General features: G+C 46.0%; 1 protein-coding gene across 1 annotated transcript in view; it reads left to right on the top strand.

The window, feature by feature from the left end:
- Positions 1-17649, top strand: part of LOC119944795 (endoplasmic reticulum aminopeptidase 2-like) — a 39702-nt gene that overhangs the window by 13687 nt on the left and 8366 nt on the right. Inside the window, exons 5-13 of the mRNA XM_038765942.1 lie at positions 278-398; positions 2937-3091; positions 5508-5621; positions 5700-5831; positions 8229-8360; positions 10094-10162; positions 12129-12304; positions 12405-12484; positions 13623-13806. Of these exons, the coding sequence (XP_038621870.1) occupies positions 278-398; positions 2937-3091; positions 5508-5621; positions 5700-5831; positions 8229-8360; positions 10094-10162; positions 12129-12304; positions 12405-12484; positions 13623-13806 (1163 nt within the window). The remainder of the gene's footprint in view (positions 1-277; positions 399-2936; positions 3092-5507; positions 5622-5699; positions 5832-8228; positions 8361-10093; positions 10163-12128; positions 12305-12404; positions 12485-13622; positions 13807-17649) is intronic.

The raw sequence follows: 17649 nt of genomic DNA on the forward strand, positions 1-17649 counted from the left end.
TGTAGAGTGCTCTGCACACGGTAAGTACTCAGTAAATACTATTGTTTGATTGATTTATGGACATGATCAAAGAAGGTCCCTTCTTCTGTTGTACTTTAGCAGGCAAAGATTCCTCACGAATCCCTGTGATTCAAGGCAGCATGGAGAAAGTCCATTTATCCGGTTCTCTCCCCAGCATTCGATGTTCTAATGCTGAACCCAAAATAAATGTGAAAAAGGTGCTATCTGTCTACCAATTGTAGTTCTCGGGGACTCTGTAGCTCCGTTCTTTTGACAGGTGTCGGTGTACACGGCTCCGGACAAACTGAATCAAGCAAACTACGCCTTGGAAGTTGCCGTCAATATGCTGGAGTTCTACGAGCAGTATTTCAACATCAGCTATCCTCTGCCCAAACAGGGTAAAGCACTGAGCAGGCCGGGACGAGGTCGAACTTGAACTTCAGTAAGACTGCTAGTGAGGAGAGGAGTGTTGCCGGCTCTTCTTCTCACCATGCAGGTGGGAGAAGCCCTGATTCCCCATCTATCTCCTCTGTGACATGGCTGCCTGACTCTGTTCCTTCCCATCCAGACCTTTTAGAACAGGAGTCACTGACTGATTGACTTCAAAAACAGAGCCGCCAACATGCCATCAAGGGAAGAATGAGTGTAAAAGTAGTTGGGTGGTCTCTCTCTCTCTCTCTCTCTCTCTCATGGTACATGTTTGTTCATTTTTATGGTATTTGTTAAGTATTTAGTATGTTCCAGGCACTGTTCTAAGTGCTAGGGTAGGTACAAGGTAATCAGGTCCCACATGGGGCTCACAGTCTCAATCCCCATTTTACAGATGAGGTGACTGAGGCACAGAGAAGTGAAGTGACTTGCCCAAGGTCATGGAGCAGACAAATGGCGGGCCTGGGGTTAGGACTCAAATCCTTCCAATTGCTCTGGCCACTAGGCCACACTGCATCTTGTCAGCACCCTCTAAGTGCTTACTATGTGCCAGGCACTCTTCTAAGCACTGAGGTGGATACAAGACGATTGGGTTGAACACATTCCCCGTCCCACATGGAGTTCCCAATCTGAATGGGGCTCACAGTTTTGCTCCATGAAATCCCTCCATCTTCGGCAATGTTGGAGGGCGGCCACTGAAGAAGGTGGAAGGGCTGGGAGGGACCCAGTAGGCTTTAAGCCCCCTGTGGGAAGGGATCACATCTCTTGTACTCTCCCAACTGCTTAGTGCAGTATTCTGTACTAAGCAAGTGCTCAATAAATACCACTGATGGATACCACCGATGGATTAAATAGAGCTCCAGGTGTTCTCTCTGAAGATCAATTAATTAATCGTATTGATTGAGTGCTTAGTGTATGCAGAGCACTGTACTAACTGCTTCAGAGAGTATAAGCAGCATGGCCTAGTGTTCAAAGCATGGGTCTGGGTGTCAGAAAGATCTGGGTTCTAATCCCAGCTCCACTCACTTGTCTGCTGTGTGACCTTGGGCAAGTCACGTCACTTCTCCGTGCCTCAGTTACCTCATCTGTAAAATGGGGATTGACAGTGAACCCCATGTGGAACAGGTACTCTATCCAACTGGATTATCTTGTATTTACCCCAAGATTTAGAACTGTTCCTGGCACAGAGTAAGTGCTTAACAAATAACAATCTAGTAGCAAAGACAGACAGACAGCAGATTTTAAAGATATGCAGTAGGGGCTGTGGGAGGGAGGAGGGAGAAACTACAAAGTATTTAGGTGACACGGAAGTGCTGAAATGGCAGTAGGAGGGGATGTAGGGTGGGGTGAGGAGAGATTAGTCAGGGAAAGCCTCTTGGGGGAGAGGGGATTTTACATGGGCTTTGAATAATGTGTTCCCCTCCCAGCACCCTTCCCAGTTAAAGGAACTCAAGCCTAAAGCCTCAAGAATTCTGGGATATTTGGAGAAATTTCTCTAGCACTTCCAAAAGGCAGGACAAGCCCTGCCCAAAGAGCCTTAATGGGTCACCTGTGGGGCTTAGTGTGTGGGTCCTCATTTTGGTGTGGAAAATATTGGGCCAGAGAACGAAGAGCATACTATGAAAGTAGAAGCTACCATTTTTACACTCTAGGAATTTACAATTTTAAGATAATCCTGAGCTGGGATTTGCCAGCAGCAGCACCTCCATGATTGCCCTGGTCATAGAGCTGTAGTACTGTTTATTGTTGTGTTGTACTTTCCCAAGTGCTTAGAATCAATCAATCAATCAATCATATTTATTGAGCGCTTACTGTGTGCAGAGCACTGTACTAAGCGCTTGGGAAGTACAAGTTGGCAACATATAGAGACAGTCCCTACCAAACAGTGGGCTCACAGTCTAGAAGGGGGAGACAGAGAACAAAACCAAACATATTAACAAAATTAAATAAATAGAATAGATATGTACGAGTAAAATAAATTAATAGAGTAATAAATATGTACAAACATATATACATATATACAGGTGCTGTGAGGAAGGGAAGTAGGTAAGACGGTGGGGATGGAGAGGGGGACGAGGGGGAGAAGAAGGAGCGGGCTCAGAGGGGGCTTAGAACAGTGCTTTACACTCAGTAGCCATTCAATAAATGTGATTGAAAGAATGAATGAAAGTCAGATTTTGAGTGGGATAAACAGTGATTCTGAGAGCACCAGATTCTGATACTTAATAAGGATTGTGGTATTTGTTAAGTGCTGAATGCCAAGCATTGTACTAAGCTCTGGGGTAGAGTCACGGCATTCAAGTCCCCTGTGGGGCTCACAATCTAAGTAGGTGGGAGAACAGGTATTGAGTCCTCGTTTTGCTGTTGAGGGAACTGAGGCATAGAGAAGTAAAGTCACTGAGCAGAGGAGTGGCGGAGCCGGGATTAGAACCCAAGTCCTCTGAATCCCAAGTCCATGCTCTATCCACTAGGGCACGATGCTTCTCACTTAAATCCATTGTTTTCAGACCTCGTGGCCATACCGGATTTTCAGTCAGGAGCCATGGAAAACTGGGGCCTGACTACATACCGAGAGACGTCTTTGCTCTACGATCCAGAGACATCTTCAGCGTCCGACAAGCTCTGGGTTACCATGGTGATAGGACACGAGCTAGCCCATCAGGTAATCTGAGTTTATTTCTTCCCTCTAGGGTGTGTGTTGTTGAGAGCAATCCATCTTAGCATCTACTGAGTGCTTGCACTGTACTGAGTGATTGGGAGAGTACAGACGAGTTAGTAGACGCGTTCCCTATCCACAAAGGGCTTAAAATCTGAGTAATCAATTGTATTTAGTGAGCACTTACTATGTGCAGAGCACTGTACTAAACCCTTGGGAGAGTACAATGGAACAATATAATAGATAGTGAACCGCTTGTGGGACAGAGACTGGATCTGATCTTATTGAATTGTAATGCATCTTAGTACTTAGCATGCTTTAGTACACTTAGTACAGTGCTCTGTACACAGTAAGCACTCAATAAATACAACTGATTGATTGTAATTAACCCAGCATGCTTGACACATAGTAATCACTCAACAAATAGGGCTCCCTTCAAAGCCCTACTGAGAGCCCACCTCCTCCAGGAGGTCTTCCCAGACTGAGCTCCCTCTTTCCTCTCCCCCTCCTCCCCCTCCCCATCCCCCCCACCCTACCTCCTTCCCCTCCCCACAGCACCTGTATATATGTTTGTACATATTTATTACTCTATTTTACTTGTACATATTTACTATTCTATTTATTTTATTTTGTTAATATGTTTTGTTTTGTTGTCTGTCTCCCCCTTCTAGACTGTGAGTCCGCTGTTGGGTAGGGACCGTCTCTATATGTTGCCAACTTGTACTTCCCAAGTGCTTTTTACGGTGCTCTGCACACAGTAAGCGCTCAATAAATACAATTGAATGAAATACCTTTATCATGATTATGATGATGATAATAATAATAATAACAATGGCATTTATTAAGCGCTTACTATGTGCAAAGCACAGGTTCTAAGCGCTGGGGAGGTTACAAGGTGATCAGGTTGTCCCACGGGGGGCTCACAGTCTTAATCTTCATTTTACAGATGAGGGAACTGAGGCACAGAGAAGTTAGGTGGCTTGCCCAAAGTCACACAGCTGACAGTTGGTGGAGCCGGGATTTGAACCCATGACCTCCGATTCCAAAGCCTGTGCTCTTTCCACTGAGCCACGCTGCTTCCATCTGTCAACCTACATGAAGGGACAGATTTAATGAGTAAAATTTAAGAGCCAGAGAGCAAAATCACTCTCTACAATCTCCACTGGGTGTCTTGTCTTTCTCCTCACACAAGATGAATCTGGGAGTTGGGGCGGTTGGATTTTTAACAAACTTCCTGGTCGGCCTTTCTTGGTGCCCAGGGAAGGAATTATTATCTGGAGCAACTACAATTGAATTCTACTTGTCCAAAGGAAAAATAAAGGCCGTTTTGGTCACTCATAGCCCTGTCGGTCTGTCTGTTTCCTCCACAGTCAGCCAAATACTGACCCAGATACACCCGCGCCCACCCCTCCCGCCCCCCACGTACCCCCTTCCCGGACAATGCATCTGCCTCCAGGACAGGCAGTTCATTCATTCCTTCAAATGTACTTATTGAGCAGTGAGAAGCAGCGTGGCTCAGTGGAAAGAGCACGGGCTTTGGAGTCAGAGGTCAAGGGTTCAAATCCCGGCTCCACCAATTGTCAGCTGTGTCACTTTGGGCAAGTCACTTAACTTCTCTGTGCCTCAGTTACCTCATTTGTAAAATGGGGATTAAGACTGTGAGCCCCCCTTGGGACAACCTCATTACCTTGTAACCTCCCCAGCACTTAGCACTCATCATTATTATTATTGAGTGCTTAGCTGTGTGCAGAACATTGTACTGAGCACTTGGGAAAGTACAGTATTACAACAAGCAGACAAATTCTCTGCCTTCAACGAGGCAGTGAAAGAGATGAGGCAGGACTCACCTTTTTATTGTTTTTCATAGTATTTGTTAAATAATAATTGTGGTATTTGTTAAGTGCTTACTGTGTGCCAGGCACTGTACTCAGCGCTGGTGTAGATACAAACAAACTGGATTGATGCAGTCCCTATCCCACATGGGGCTCCCAGTCTCAATCCCCATTTTACAGATGAGAGAACTGAGGCCCAGAGAAGTGAAGTGACTTGCCCAAAGTCACACAGCAGACAATTGGCGGAGCCAGGATTAGAACTCATGACCTTCTGACTCCCAGGCTGGTGCCCGAGATGCTAAGCCATGTTTTACTACTTACCAGACACTGTACTAAGCCCTCAGGGAGATGGGTGAAATCCTTATAGACCCACAGTGTGTCTGGGAATATGGGAATTAATTATGGCATTTGTTAAGAGCGTACTGTATGCCAGGCTCTGTACTAAGCCCCGGTATGGATACAAGCAAATCAGATTATGAGCGGTGGTTTGTACAAGAGGGAATGAAGACGGTTCTAATCAGGAGGATAAGAGGGGAGTGTCCTGCTGCTGTCTGTCGCTCATGGCTTCCTCCTCATGTCAACTCTTCCAGTGGTTTGGCAATCTGGTGACCATGGAGTGGTGGGATGACGTTTGGCTGAATGAAGGCTTTGCCAGATACATGGAATTCCTCTCCGTCGATGCCAAATACCCCGAATTGCATGTGGTAGGTAAACCGGATCACCCCAATTGGAATGAAATATGTCCTCTTGAGCCTCATCCTTGACCCATTTTCTCTTTCCAGAACGATTACTTGTTAGGTACCTGCTTTGCTGCGATGGGGAGGGATTCGCTCGACTCTTCCCGCCCCATATCCTCTAGAGCGGAAAACCCCACCCAGATAAAAGAAATGTTCGACACCGTCTCCTATGAGAAGGTAGGTTTGGCTTTGGGCTCAGCCACGGTTTTGAATATTCGCAGATTTATTATTCTTACAAGGAAACTCAGAGGCAAAATTACAAACGGTAGAATTAATTGTGGCATTTGTTAAGCGCTTACTAAGTGCCAGGCACACAGGGCAAGCAAATCAGGTTGGACACAGTCTCTGTCCCACATGGGGCTCACAGTTTTAATCTTCATTTTACAGATGAAGTAACTGAGGCACAGAGAAGTTAAGTGACCTGCCCAAGATCCATCAACAGATAAGTGGTGGAGCTGGGATTAAAACCAGGTCCTTCTGACACTCAGGCCCATGCTCTATCCGTTAGGCCACGCTGTTTCTCTAAACACTCACTCTCTGCCTAGCTCTGTATACTGTGTACTCTGGTAGATACAAGGGAATCAAATCAGACACCATCCACATTCTTCGCGGGGCACACAGTCTAAATAGGAGGGGGAATGAGTATTTAATCCCCATTTTACAGATGAGGAAACTGAGGCACAGAGATCATACAGGAGACCAATGCCAGAATTGGGATTAAACCCAGGTCCTTTGTATCCCAGGAGGGAAGTGACATGCCCAGAGCGTTTCTGTAGAAACATAATCCGGGCAGCAGAGTGAAGTACAGACTGAAGCGGGGAGAGACAGGAGGATGAGAAATCGGAAAGGAGGCTGATGCAGTAATCCAATTGTAGTGTAGAATCTCACCTACAACATTGTAGAAGTTTGAAAATTTTTTAAGATGATTGAATGAGAACCATAAATAAAGTCACTCATTTTAGGATCTTTAGAAACTATTCCTCCCTTCTCTGGCTAGCATACTATCTGGAGCTTATCAAACTTTAAAACGCTCTCTATGCACTCACATTTGTCATGGCTGAACAAACAAGTTTGTCTTACCACTGGATATTAGGGCTAAAGTCACACCACACAGTCACAGTCACACAGAGAAGCATCATGGCTTAGTGGAAAAAGCAGGGGCTTGGGAGCAGAGGTCATGGGTTCTAATCCTTCCTTTGCCACTTGTCAGCTGTGTGATGGGGCAAGTCACTTAACATCTCTGTGCCTCAGTTATCTCATCTGTAAAATGGGGATTAAGACTGTGAGCCCCCCGTGGGACAACTTGATTCTCTTGTATCTACGCTGGCCCTTAGAACAGTACTTGGCACATAGTAAGCGCTTAACAAATACCATCATTATTATTAGTATTATTATTATCTTCATGAGACCTTCCCCAGTTTAAGGCGTCTTTTCCCTGGCTCCTTTTCCCTTCTGCATTGTTTATGCACTTGAATTTGTGACTTTGGGACATTTGATATTTGCCCATTCTCAAGCCCAGGGCACCTATGTACACATCTATGAATTACATATTATCATCTATGTATATTAATGTCCGGGTCCCCTGTTAGACTGCAAGCTTGTCATAGGGAATTTATCTGTTCTGTTGTACTGTGCTCTCCAAAGCACTTAGTACAGTGTTCTGCACACAGTGAACACTCAATAAATACTATTGATGATGATGATCATATCATGCGACCAGAATTGCCACATCCTGATGTAATTCCAAGATTTTAAGTACAATCAGTGTCTTTTAATGTGGAGGTTGCATTTTTAAAGAATTTCACGTTAAACTCACATAACTCCTTGCAGGCAGGGATCATGTCTACCTACTCTATTGTATAGTACTCTCCCAAGTGCTTAGTACAGTGTTCTGTACTCAATAATTACCATTTATTAATCTAAATAGTATCTGTTAAGTTTGTACCTTTTCTCCCCTGTGGGACAGGGATTGTGTCTAACCTAATGATCTTGTATTTATCCCAGGACTTAGTGCGCTTCTTGGCACAGAGTAAAGACTTAACAAATACCACAATTATTATTATTATTATTATTATTATTATTATTACTGGACTCAGTGCTAGGAAAAGATGTAAATGTGATAAATATATGTTCCTTAGTCCCCAAGAGGCTTAGAATCCCCAAATAAGAGGAGGTGGGGCTGGAAGTGGGAGGAAGAAACGCACAATCTGGTCCAACCCATTTGATTGTAAGCCCCTTAAGGGCAGAGATCATGTCTTCTCCTAGTGGCATTCATTCAGTCATATTTATTGAGTGCTTACTGTGTGCAGAGCACTGTACTAAGTGCTTTAAAAGTACAGTTTGGCAACAGATAGAGACAATCCCTACCCAACAACGGTCTTCCAGGCACCCATCCCAGTGCCCCGCATACCCACTAAGAGTTCCATAAATACCATTGGCAAAAAAGATGATGATTTACAAAGGGTAGTGCTTGCTCCAACTGGAGTGAGCCTGATTGTGTCGCGGAGAAGTGAATGAATGGACCAAAGTATGGCAGGACATTGGTTGTTGACCGCTAGGTCACTTTCTCCCTAGGGCGCCTGCATCCTTCACATGCTCAGGAACTTCCTGACTGATGAAGTCTTCCAGAATGGGATCATCTATTACCTGAAGAAATTCAGTTTTAGGAATGCTAAGAATGCAGATCTTTGGAACAGCCTGGCCAATGTAAGTCCATTTCTCTCCTTCTCCTTTTGTTTTGCTTTTTGTAAATGTTATTTGTTAAGCGCTTACTATGTTCCAGGCACTGTACTAAGTGCTGGGGCAGATACAAGCTAATCAGGATGGATACATTCCCTGTTCCCCATGGGGCTCACAATCTTAATCCCCATTTTTCTGATGAGGTAACTGAGGACCAGAAAAGTGAAGTGGCTTGCCCACGGTCGCACAGCAAGTAAGTGGTGCTTAGAACAGTGTTCAGTGCTTAGAACAGTGCTTAGTGCTCAGAACAGTGCTTTGCGCATAGTAAGCGCTTAATAAATGTCATCATTATTATTAAGTGGTGGAGCTGAAATTAGAACCCAGTTCCTTCTGCATCCCAGGCCCGGGCTCTATCCACTAGGCAGAGCTACTTCTCATCTCTCCCTCCTGTCACAGCTTTGCTTCCTGAAGTTGTGAGAAGGAAGTAAATCAATAAGCAGTATAATAATAATAACAATGGCATTTGTTAAGTGCTTTGGAAAGGATACAATCCTGTATTTTCCTCCTAGCTCGGTCACCTGCCTGTTGGTTAACCATGGGCAAAGTCACATAACTATGCCTCAGTTTCCTCATCTGTAAAATGGGGATTAAATACCTATTCTCCTTCCCCCTCAAACTGTAGACCCCATTTGGAATAAGGACTATGTCCAAATCGTTTCTGCTTAGCACTTGGCACATAGTAAACATTTAATCAATACCTCAATATCATTCTTATCATCATCATCATCATCATCTGGATTCCACTACAGCCCTAGCCTGGGAGGAAAACAGGCTAAATCCTGGAGCGGACAGGGATTCCATTGCAAGTTTGTCCTCCGCTGCCCAGCAATGGTGGTCATAATAATAATAATGATGGCATTTATTAAGTGCTTACTATGTGCAAAGCACTGTTCTAAGCACTGGGGAGGTTACAAAGTGATCAGGTTGTCCCATGGGGGGCTCACAGTCTTCATCCCCATTTTACAGATGAGAGAACCGAGGCACAGAGAAGTTAAGTGACTTGCCCAAAGTCACACAGCTGACAATGGGGGGAGCAGGGATTTGAACCCATGACCTCTGACTCCAAAGCCCGGGCTCTTTCCCACTGAGCCACGCTGCTTCTCTACCTGGTCATAGAGGGATCCTGGTCATAGTGTGTGACCCCCTTCACAACTACAAACCCACAGACAAGCACACACACTAATAGTTGATATTAATAATTGGGGTATTTACTAAGTCCTTACTCTGTGATAAGCACTCTACTAAGCACTGGGGCAGATACAAGATCATCAGATCCCACATGGGCTCACAATCTAAGGAGGAGAGAGAACAGGTACTGAATCCCCATTTTACAGATGAGGGAGCTGAGGCACAGAGAAGTGAAGTGACTTTCCCAAGGTCACACAGCAGGTTCTCTGAGTCCCAAGCCCAGGCTCTTTCCACTAGGCCATGCTGCTGCTCAGCGTCTAGCAGTTTTTCTGCCATTCATCTCTTTGCTTTTCCCACCCTCTCGAGGTGTCTGGGTCTTTCTATTAGTGTTCTAGAAATGCAGTTAATAAAGGGGCCAGGCTTATGACATGGTGTGAGGACCCTGAATTTCCCCTGGTGTGACCTCCCCAAAGATAGCATTCAATTTCATAACAAACCCCGGGTGAGGAGCGAAAGCCTGGAGCTATTCCATGCAGGATTGTTTATTACAGAAAAAATATGTATTTTTGCAGACTTGCACAGAGAAGGATTTTTCATCCAGCAGTTTCTGCTACAGTGAAGGTCGAAGATCAAAGAGTATCGTGAGTGCCGTTACCCCTTTCTTATTTTGAATTTGGGAAAAGACTCTGAATTACTAACCGCCAAAGTAATGGCAATGGCCATAGCTTACCCCGGCGTGTTTTTGTCAGGCTGGTTTGGATGGATTTTCAGAGCTCTCAGAATATTTTTTGACGTAGCTATTGTCTTTTATAATGGAGTTCATTCAAGTGCCATTGCAACCCAGTTTGTCCCCACCAAAAACGGTATGTGAAACTCCCCTTCTTCCCCATCAAGCCAGAAAACATCAGATAATGCCGAACCCTCAATAAATAAATGATGGCCAAAGCTAAATGTTTCATGTCCCGGATAAAGAGACCAGCAAAGGAACAAAGGGATGAAAGTGTAGCTAGGGGGTCTGAAACGCCAACGATATATTCTAATCAGTTGGAAAGTTCCCTGAATTTGCGCTGTCAGACATGAATAAATCAAAAGGAGTCTGCAGTTCAAAAAGCACTTAAGTAAAGGGGGTATCCCAAGGTCATTCTGGCTTCCAGTGCTTTTAATGTCTGGGGGCACACAGAATGGAATTGGCTCCAAGAGCACAGCGATCTGTTTGTATGCTCACAGGGCTTCTGGGAGGGGTGGCTTTTCTCAGTTTTTGAGACTATGGGCATCATGATGTTGGAGACCCCCAGGGAACATTCCTCATCTTTCTCAATGGAAACTATACTTGGTAGGGTACAGATTGGAAATTTGGTATGCAGTCGATCAACCGTTGGTATTTATTGAGCGCTTACTGTGTGCAGAGCACGGACCTAAGCACTTGGGAGAGTACAATAAAATACTGCCATCCTAGAGGCATCTGAGAAGCCAATCTCCCTCTGGTGACTGCATGATCACAGTTAAACCGCAGAAAGCTCAGCTTTAATTAAAAATCGCAAGTTCTTCCCAACGACATGCACTGCAGAAGCATCTCAATGTCATTATTTTCATTAGCCTGTCCTAGGGAGGGAAGCTCGTAGCAAGAGTGTTTGGGAAAATACTTAGTGTCACCCCAGGGATGTGTCTGATTCAGGGCTTGTAATGAGAACATGGTCTATTTAGTTGAGAAATTAAATCAGAATTTGCCTAGGGGTTTCTAAAATGTCTTCCCACTCCCTGGACCACTGCTGGTCTGATAGATCGGAATTAATCCCGATGCTAAGAACAGGGGCTTCCCCAGCTATTTGCATCTAATACTGAAAGGTGGCATATTGCTGTTGTTTTACTGAATCCAACGCCCTTGAATTATTATAATCTGTGCAATTGAGATAATGGCAAATGAAGTAAGTACCAGGAGTGCTATGTGAACTGAGCCCCAGCCACATTAATCTTCCACCCTGGGTCTGAAACAAACACTTTTTCTGAGGCTTGAAAGCCAGGTGCCTCTCCTATTAATGCTCAGTATCTCCTGTCGTGATGGCTACTGGATTATTTAAAAAGCAGTCACCCATGGAAATGCCAGTGGGGCATTTTTTTTAAAATGGTATTTGTTAAGCACTTACTATTTGCCCATCACTGTTCTATAGGGTAGATACAAGATAATCAGGTTGGACACAGTCCATGTCCTGAATGGGGCTCACAGTCTTAATCACCATTTTACAGATGAGGTAACTGAGTCTCAGAGAAATGAAGTGACTTTGCCCAAGGTCACACAGCAGTCAAGTGGCAGAACTGGGTTTATAACCCGGTCCTTCTGTCTCCCGGGCTCACGCTCTATCCACTAGACTACACTCTCCTTTAGGCACAGGCTTTGGGCCCAAGTTAGGAAGAGAACCCATTAGTGGGTTCCTATGGAGACAATAAAATTGTTTCCCACTGCTATTTTGTAGGAGTCTCTGGGGTTTGGGAGGCAGCTATCGGGAGGTGATCGGGTTGTTTTCTGATGTCAATAATCAGGCAGACCAGGCCATCAGCCTCCCGAGTGCTTATCCCTAGTGAATGATTTTCTATCTGCACTGGCCTCAGTATAGCTATCCCGCCGCACATCTGGACCTGGCAGAGATCATGAACACCTGGACACTTCAGAAGGGAATTCCGCTCATCATCGTCAATCAGACCGGGAGACAACTCAGCATCAGGCAGGAGCGCTTCCTGAAGACCGTTCTGCCAGAAGAGCCTCTCTGGGCCTCCATGCAGGCAGGGTGAGGGTGGCCATTTGTGGACAACTGCTGGGTTTGGTTTAAAGATAACAGGGTGGACCAGTGTAATCATTCTCCTTTCTCTGTTTTTGTTTTCAAAAAGCTTCCAATGGCAAGTTCCCTTAACCTACATCACGAGCAGCTCCAGAAAGGTTGGAAAATTCTTACTGAAGACTCAGTCAGGTAACAGGGTCTTAGCCTTCCTTCTCTCTCCCCTTCATCCTCAATCTTTGTGATTGACTCTCCCCTTGTTTATGATGGGTGACTCCATCCCTCCCTCTGAGGCTGTGGGCAGCCTCTCCAAAAGTGCACGCTCCTCAGAAAGTCATCTCTCGGATTCTGGACGGCGACCCAGTATTGACAGCGAACAGTTTTCACAGAAATCATAACCGGGCAACAGGATCAGATTTGAAGTTAACCACCTATCCCTGTTCTGGTACTCGTTTCTAACTGAAATCCAGGGGTTACTGTCCACCTCACCCTTCTACCTCCTCTAGGGTGAACCGCTCAACTTCCTGTAGACAAGACAATCAGATAAGGGAAAACCGACCTGAAACTTCCCGGTGAACCCCAGCTTCACGCTTCAAAAATCCAGAGGGGCTCTTCTTCCTCCTCTTGCTCCTCCTTTGCCTGGGGCTTTTTCTCCCCTTTCTTAGCCCCTTCTCCTTGACAGTTTGTCTTCCCTAATTGGCTGTGCTCTGATGATGTCATCAGGTGAGTGATTGACAGACTCTGGAAAACACCTTTTTATGTTATTTGTTAAGTGCTTACTATGGGCCAGGCATTGTACTAAGCACTGGGGTAGATACAAGATAATCAGGTAGGGCACAGTCCGTGTCCCGCATGGGACTCAGAGTCTTACTCCACATTTTACAAATGAGGTAACTAAGGCACAGAAAAGGTAAGTGACTTGCTCAAGGTCAGACAGTAGATGTGGCGGAGCCAGGATTAGAACCCAGGGCCTCTGTGTCCCAGGCCCCTGCTCTTTCCACTAGGCCACACTGCTTTCCAGGAAGAGGTCTTGAGGAGCAAGCAGGTTTCCTCTACTAGGAGGAGTTTTCCCCTCCTACCTCACCTTGCTACTTTCCTATTACAATCCAGCCAGCACACTTCACTCCTCTAAAGTGCACACTTCGCTCCTCCAGGTGCAGTACAGTGCTCTGCACACAGTAAGCACTCAATAAATATGATTGACTGACTGGCTGATTTCTAGAAGCCTCAGGGCCTTACCCCTTGGTCCGTGTGAGGAGCTAGTCCTGCTGGCTTGGTCTCTGCCAGGAAAGTGTGTGAATGTGTCCTGTCTACTTTATTCTTTTCTCAGATGCAATAGAACTCGACAGCAAAGCCAGCTGGGTGAAATTCAACGTGGACATGAACGGCTACTACATCGTTCACTACGAGGGCGCTGGGTGGGACAGCCTGACTCAGTTGCTCAGTGACAACCCCTCGAGACTCAGCGACAAAGACCGAGCCAGCCTCATTCACAATGCCTTTCAGCTGGTCAGGTACTCCGTGTTGCTTTTCCTCATCGTAATAATCATGATTATGGAATTTATTAAGTGCTAACTACAGGCTAAGCACTATGTTAAGGCCTGGGGTAGATAGAATACTATCCGATAAGACACATCCCGGGCCTCCACAGGGCTCACAGTCTAAGGGAAGGGGAAAACAGATGTATAATTCCCATTTTAAGTCTGGCGAGGCCTGGAATGAGTGTAGGAGAAGAAAGCTGAAGTTGGCTTTGGAGAGGCAAAGAGGCAGCATGGCCTAGTGGATAGAGCACACGCTGGGAATCAGAAGGGCAAGGGTTCTAATCCATACTCTGCCACTTGTCTTCTGTGTGACTTTGGGCAAGACAATTAACGTCTCTGAGCCCCAGTTACCTTATCTGTAAAATGGGGATTAAGACTGTGAGCCCCATGTGAGACAGGGATTGTGTCCAACTTGATTAGCTTCTATCTACTCCAGGGCTGACCCACAGTAAGCACTTAACAAATTCAAAAAAAAAAAAGAGCCCAAGCTGGATTTTGGCAGAAGAGAGTGGATAAGTGGCAACCAGGTGAGGGGGGACCTTAGCGGCACAGGAAAGGAATTTTTGTTTTCTTTGAGAAGCCTTGGGAAGGGGTAGAGTATGCTCTATTCTACAATAGGCCCCAGTTGTTGTTTTTGGGGGTACACGCAGGGTGGTCCCTGGTATATATGTATATATATATTTGTACGTATTACTTTATTTATTTATTTTATTTGTACATATTTATTCTAATTATTTTATTTTGTTAATATATTTTGTTTTGTTCTCTGTCTCCCCCTTCTAGACTGTGAGCCCACTGTTGGGTAGGGACTGTCTCTATATGTTGCCAACTTGTACTTCCCAAGCTCTTAGTACAGTGCTCTGCACACAGTAAGCGCTCATAAATACAATTGAATGAATGAATGAACTTCCTAACTGGGCCCTCCTGGATTCCTCTCCTACTATCTGCCCCATGTGGCCCAGAGGACACAGCATGGCTCATCGTCAATCGTATTTATTGAGCGCTTACTATGTGCAGAGCACTGTACTAAGCACTTGGGAAGTACAAATTGGCAACATATAGAGACAGTCCCTACCCAACAGTGGACTCACAGTCTGAAAGGGGGAGACAGAGAACAAAAGCAAACATACTAACAAAATAAAATAAATAGAATAGATATGTACAAGTAAAATAAATAAATAAATAGAGTAATAAATATGTACAAACATATATACATGTATACAGGTGCTGTGGGGAAGGGAAGGAGGTAAGATGGGGGGGATGGAGAGGGGGACAAGGGGGAAAGGAAGGAAGGGGCTCAGTCTGGGAAGGCCTCCTGGAGGAGGTGAGCTCTCAGTAGGGCCTTGAAGGGAGGAAGAGAGCTAGCTTGGCGGATGGGCAGAGGGAGGGCATTCCAGGCCCAGGGGATGATGTGGGCCGGGGGTCGATGGCGGGACAGGCGAGAACGAGGTACGGTGAGGAGATTAATGGTGGAGGAGCGGAGGGTGCGGGCTCAGTGGAAAGAGTACGGGCTTTGGAGTCAGAGGTCATGGGTTTGAATCCTGGCTCTGCCAATTGTCAGCTGTGTGACTTTGGGCAAGTCCCTTCACTTCTCTGTGCCTCAGTTACCTCATCTGTAAAATGGGGATTAAGACTGGGAGCCCCCCGTGGGACAACCTGATCACCTTGTAACCTCTCCAGCGCTTAGAACACTGCTTTGCACATAGTAAGCGCTTCATAAATGCCATGATTATTATTATTATTATTATTGTTATCCTCAGCCCAAGGAAACATGGCCCTAGGAATATCTGGGTGGCCCGGTCATAGCGGGCTGGGTTGCGGGTGACCTCCCCAGAGCATTCTGGGACCTCAGAGCTGGGCACACACATCACCAGAGCTGACCGCCTCCAACACAAGCAGACAAAACCACATGAGCCTTTATGTCGATTCTATTAATAGTGCCCCCCAGCCGCTTCCCTTCCCCCTGTGGCTAGTCAGCCTGACTGTTGTGGACAAGTCATGTTCTCTGTGCTGTGTCCTCAGGGCTGTGGGAGAGGCAGAGGCCCTGTTTCCTAGGGGACAGGGCAGGATCTAATGAGAGAGTAACTGCTAAGCAGTAAGATACAGGCTTGTTGCGCTGTGATATGCCAAGTGATTCTCGCCATTCTACATAGGAGCCATCCCTGCTGTGAGCATCTTCAGCCAGATGTCAGGGCCTGGGAAGGAGGAATTCATCAATCAATTAATAGAATTTATTAAATGCTTCCTGAATGCAAAACACTGCACTAATTGCTTAGGAGAACACAATGGAGTTTGTGGACATAATCCCTGCCCCCGAGGATCTTAAAATTGAGCAGGGGAGACAGACATTAAAATAAATTACAGGTAGCAGAGTATAAGGATATTTACCTAAGTGCTGGGTGTGGTTGAGGGGGTAGAGAGTGAGTACTTAAGGGCTTAGTGGGTGTGGGCTCAAGTGCATGGGTGGCACAGGAGGGAGGAAAAATAAGGTGGGGAGATGACAGGTTAGTCGGGGAAGCCTTCCTGAGAAGCAGTGTGGCCTCATGGAAAGAGCACAGGCCGGGAGTCAGAGGACCTGGGTTTGAATTCCGGCTCCGCCACTTGTCCGCTGTGCGATCTTGGGCTAGTCACTTCACTTATCTGTGTCTCAGTGCCCCATCTGCAAAATAGGAATAAGATACTTGCTCTCCTATAGACTGTGAGCCCCATGAGGTGCTCGATTAGCTTGTGCGTGCCCCAGTGCTTAATATAGCGTTTAGCACAGAGTAAATGCTTAACACATGCCACAATTATTATTACTCTTGTTCCTGGAGGAGATATGATTCTAGTAGGCTTTGAAGATGGGGAGAACGGCAGTCTGTTGGATATGAGCAGCAATCTGTTGGGAAGCAGCATGGCTGCTGTGTGCAAATCACTTAACGTCTCTGAACCTTAGTTACCTCATCTGTAAAATGGGGATCAAGAATGTGTGTCCCATGTGGGACAGGATTTGTGTCCGATCTGAGTACCTTGTTTCTATCCCAGCGCTTAGAACAGTGCTTGGCACATAGTAAGTGCTTAACAAATAGCACAGCTATGAAGTGGGAGGGTCCTCCAGGAAGGAGGGAGGATGTGGACAAGGGATTAAGAATGAGGAGATTGGTGAGGGAAGGGAGTTTGTGTCTGTGGGCCCCCACACAAGCATTCCTGGTGGCGGAGCGGTAGAGGTCATGAAAGAACTTGGGCAGGCAGCGAAGTGGAAGGGCCCACTGGCGCCGAGACTTGCCAGCGGGATTGGCCGGGCTGAACAATCAATCAATCAATCAATCAATCAATTGTATTTATTGAGCACTTACTGTGTGCAGAGCACTGTACTAAGCGCTTGGGAAGTACAAGTTGGCAACACATAGAGACAGTCCCTACCCAACAGTGGGCTCACAGTCTAGAAGGGGGAGACAGAGAACAAAACCAAACATATTAACAAAATAAAATAAATAGAATAGATATATACAAGTAAAATAAATAAATAAATAGAGTAATAAATACGTACAAACATATATACATATATACAGGTGCTGTGGGGAAGGGAAGGAGGTCAGGCAGGGGGATGGAGAGGGGGACGAGGGGGAGAGGAAGGATGGGGCTCAGTCTGGGAAGGCCTCCTGGAGGAGGTGAGCTCTCAGTAGGGTCTTGAAGGGAGGAAGAGAGCTAGCTTGGCGGATGTGGGGAGGGAGGGCATTCCGGGCCAGGGGTCGATGGTGGGACAGACTAGAACGAGGCACAGTGAGGAGATTAGCGGCAGAGGAGCGGAGGGTGTGGGTTGGGCTGGAGAAGGAG

Source organism: Tachyglossus aculeatus, chromosome 23 (assembly GCF_015852505.1).
Source record: "Tachyglossus aculeatus isolate mTacAcu1 chromosome 23, mTacAcu1.pri, whole genome shotgun sequence".
In the NCBI taxonomy this organism is placed as follows: Eukaryota; Metazoa; Chordata; class Mammalia; order Monotremata; family Tachyglossidae; genus Tachyglossus; species Tachyglossus aculeatus.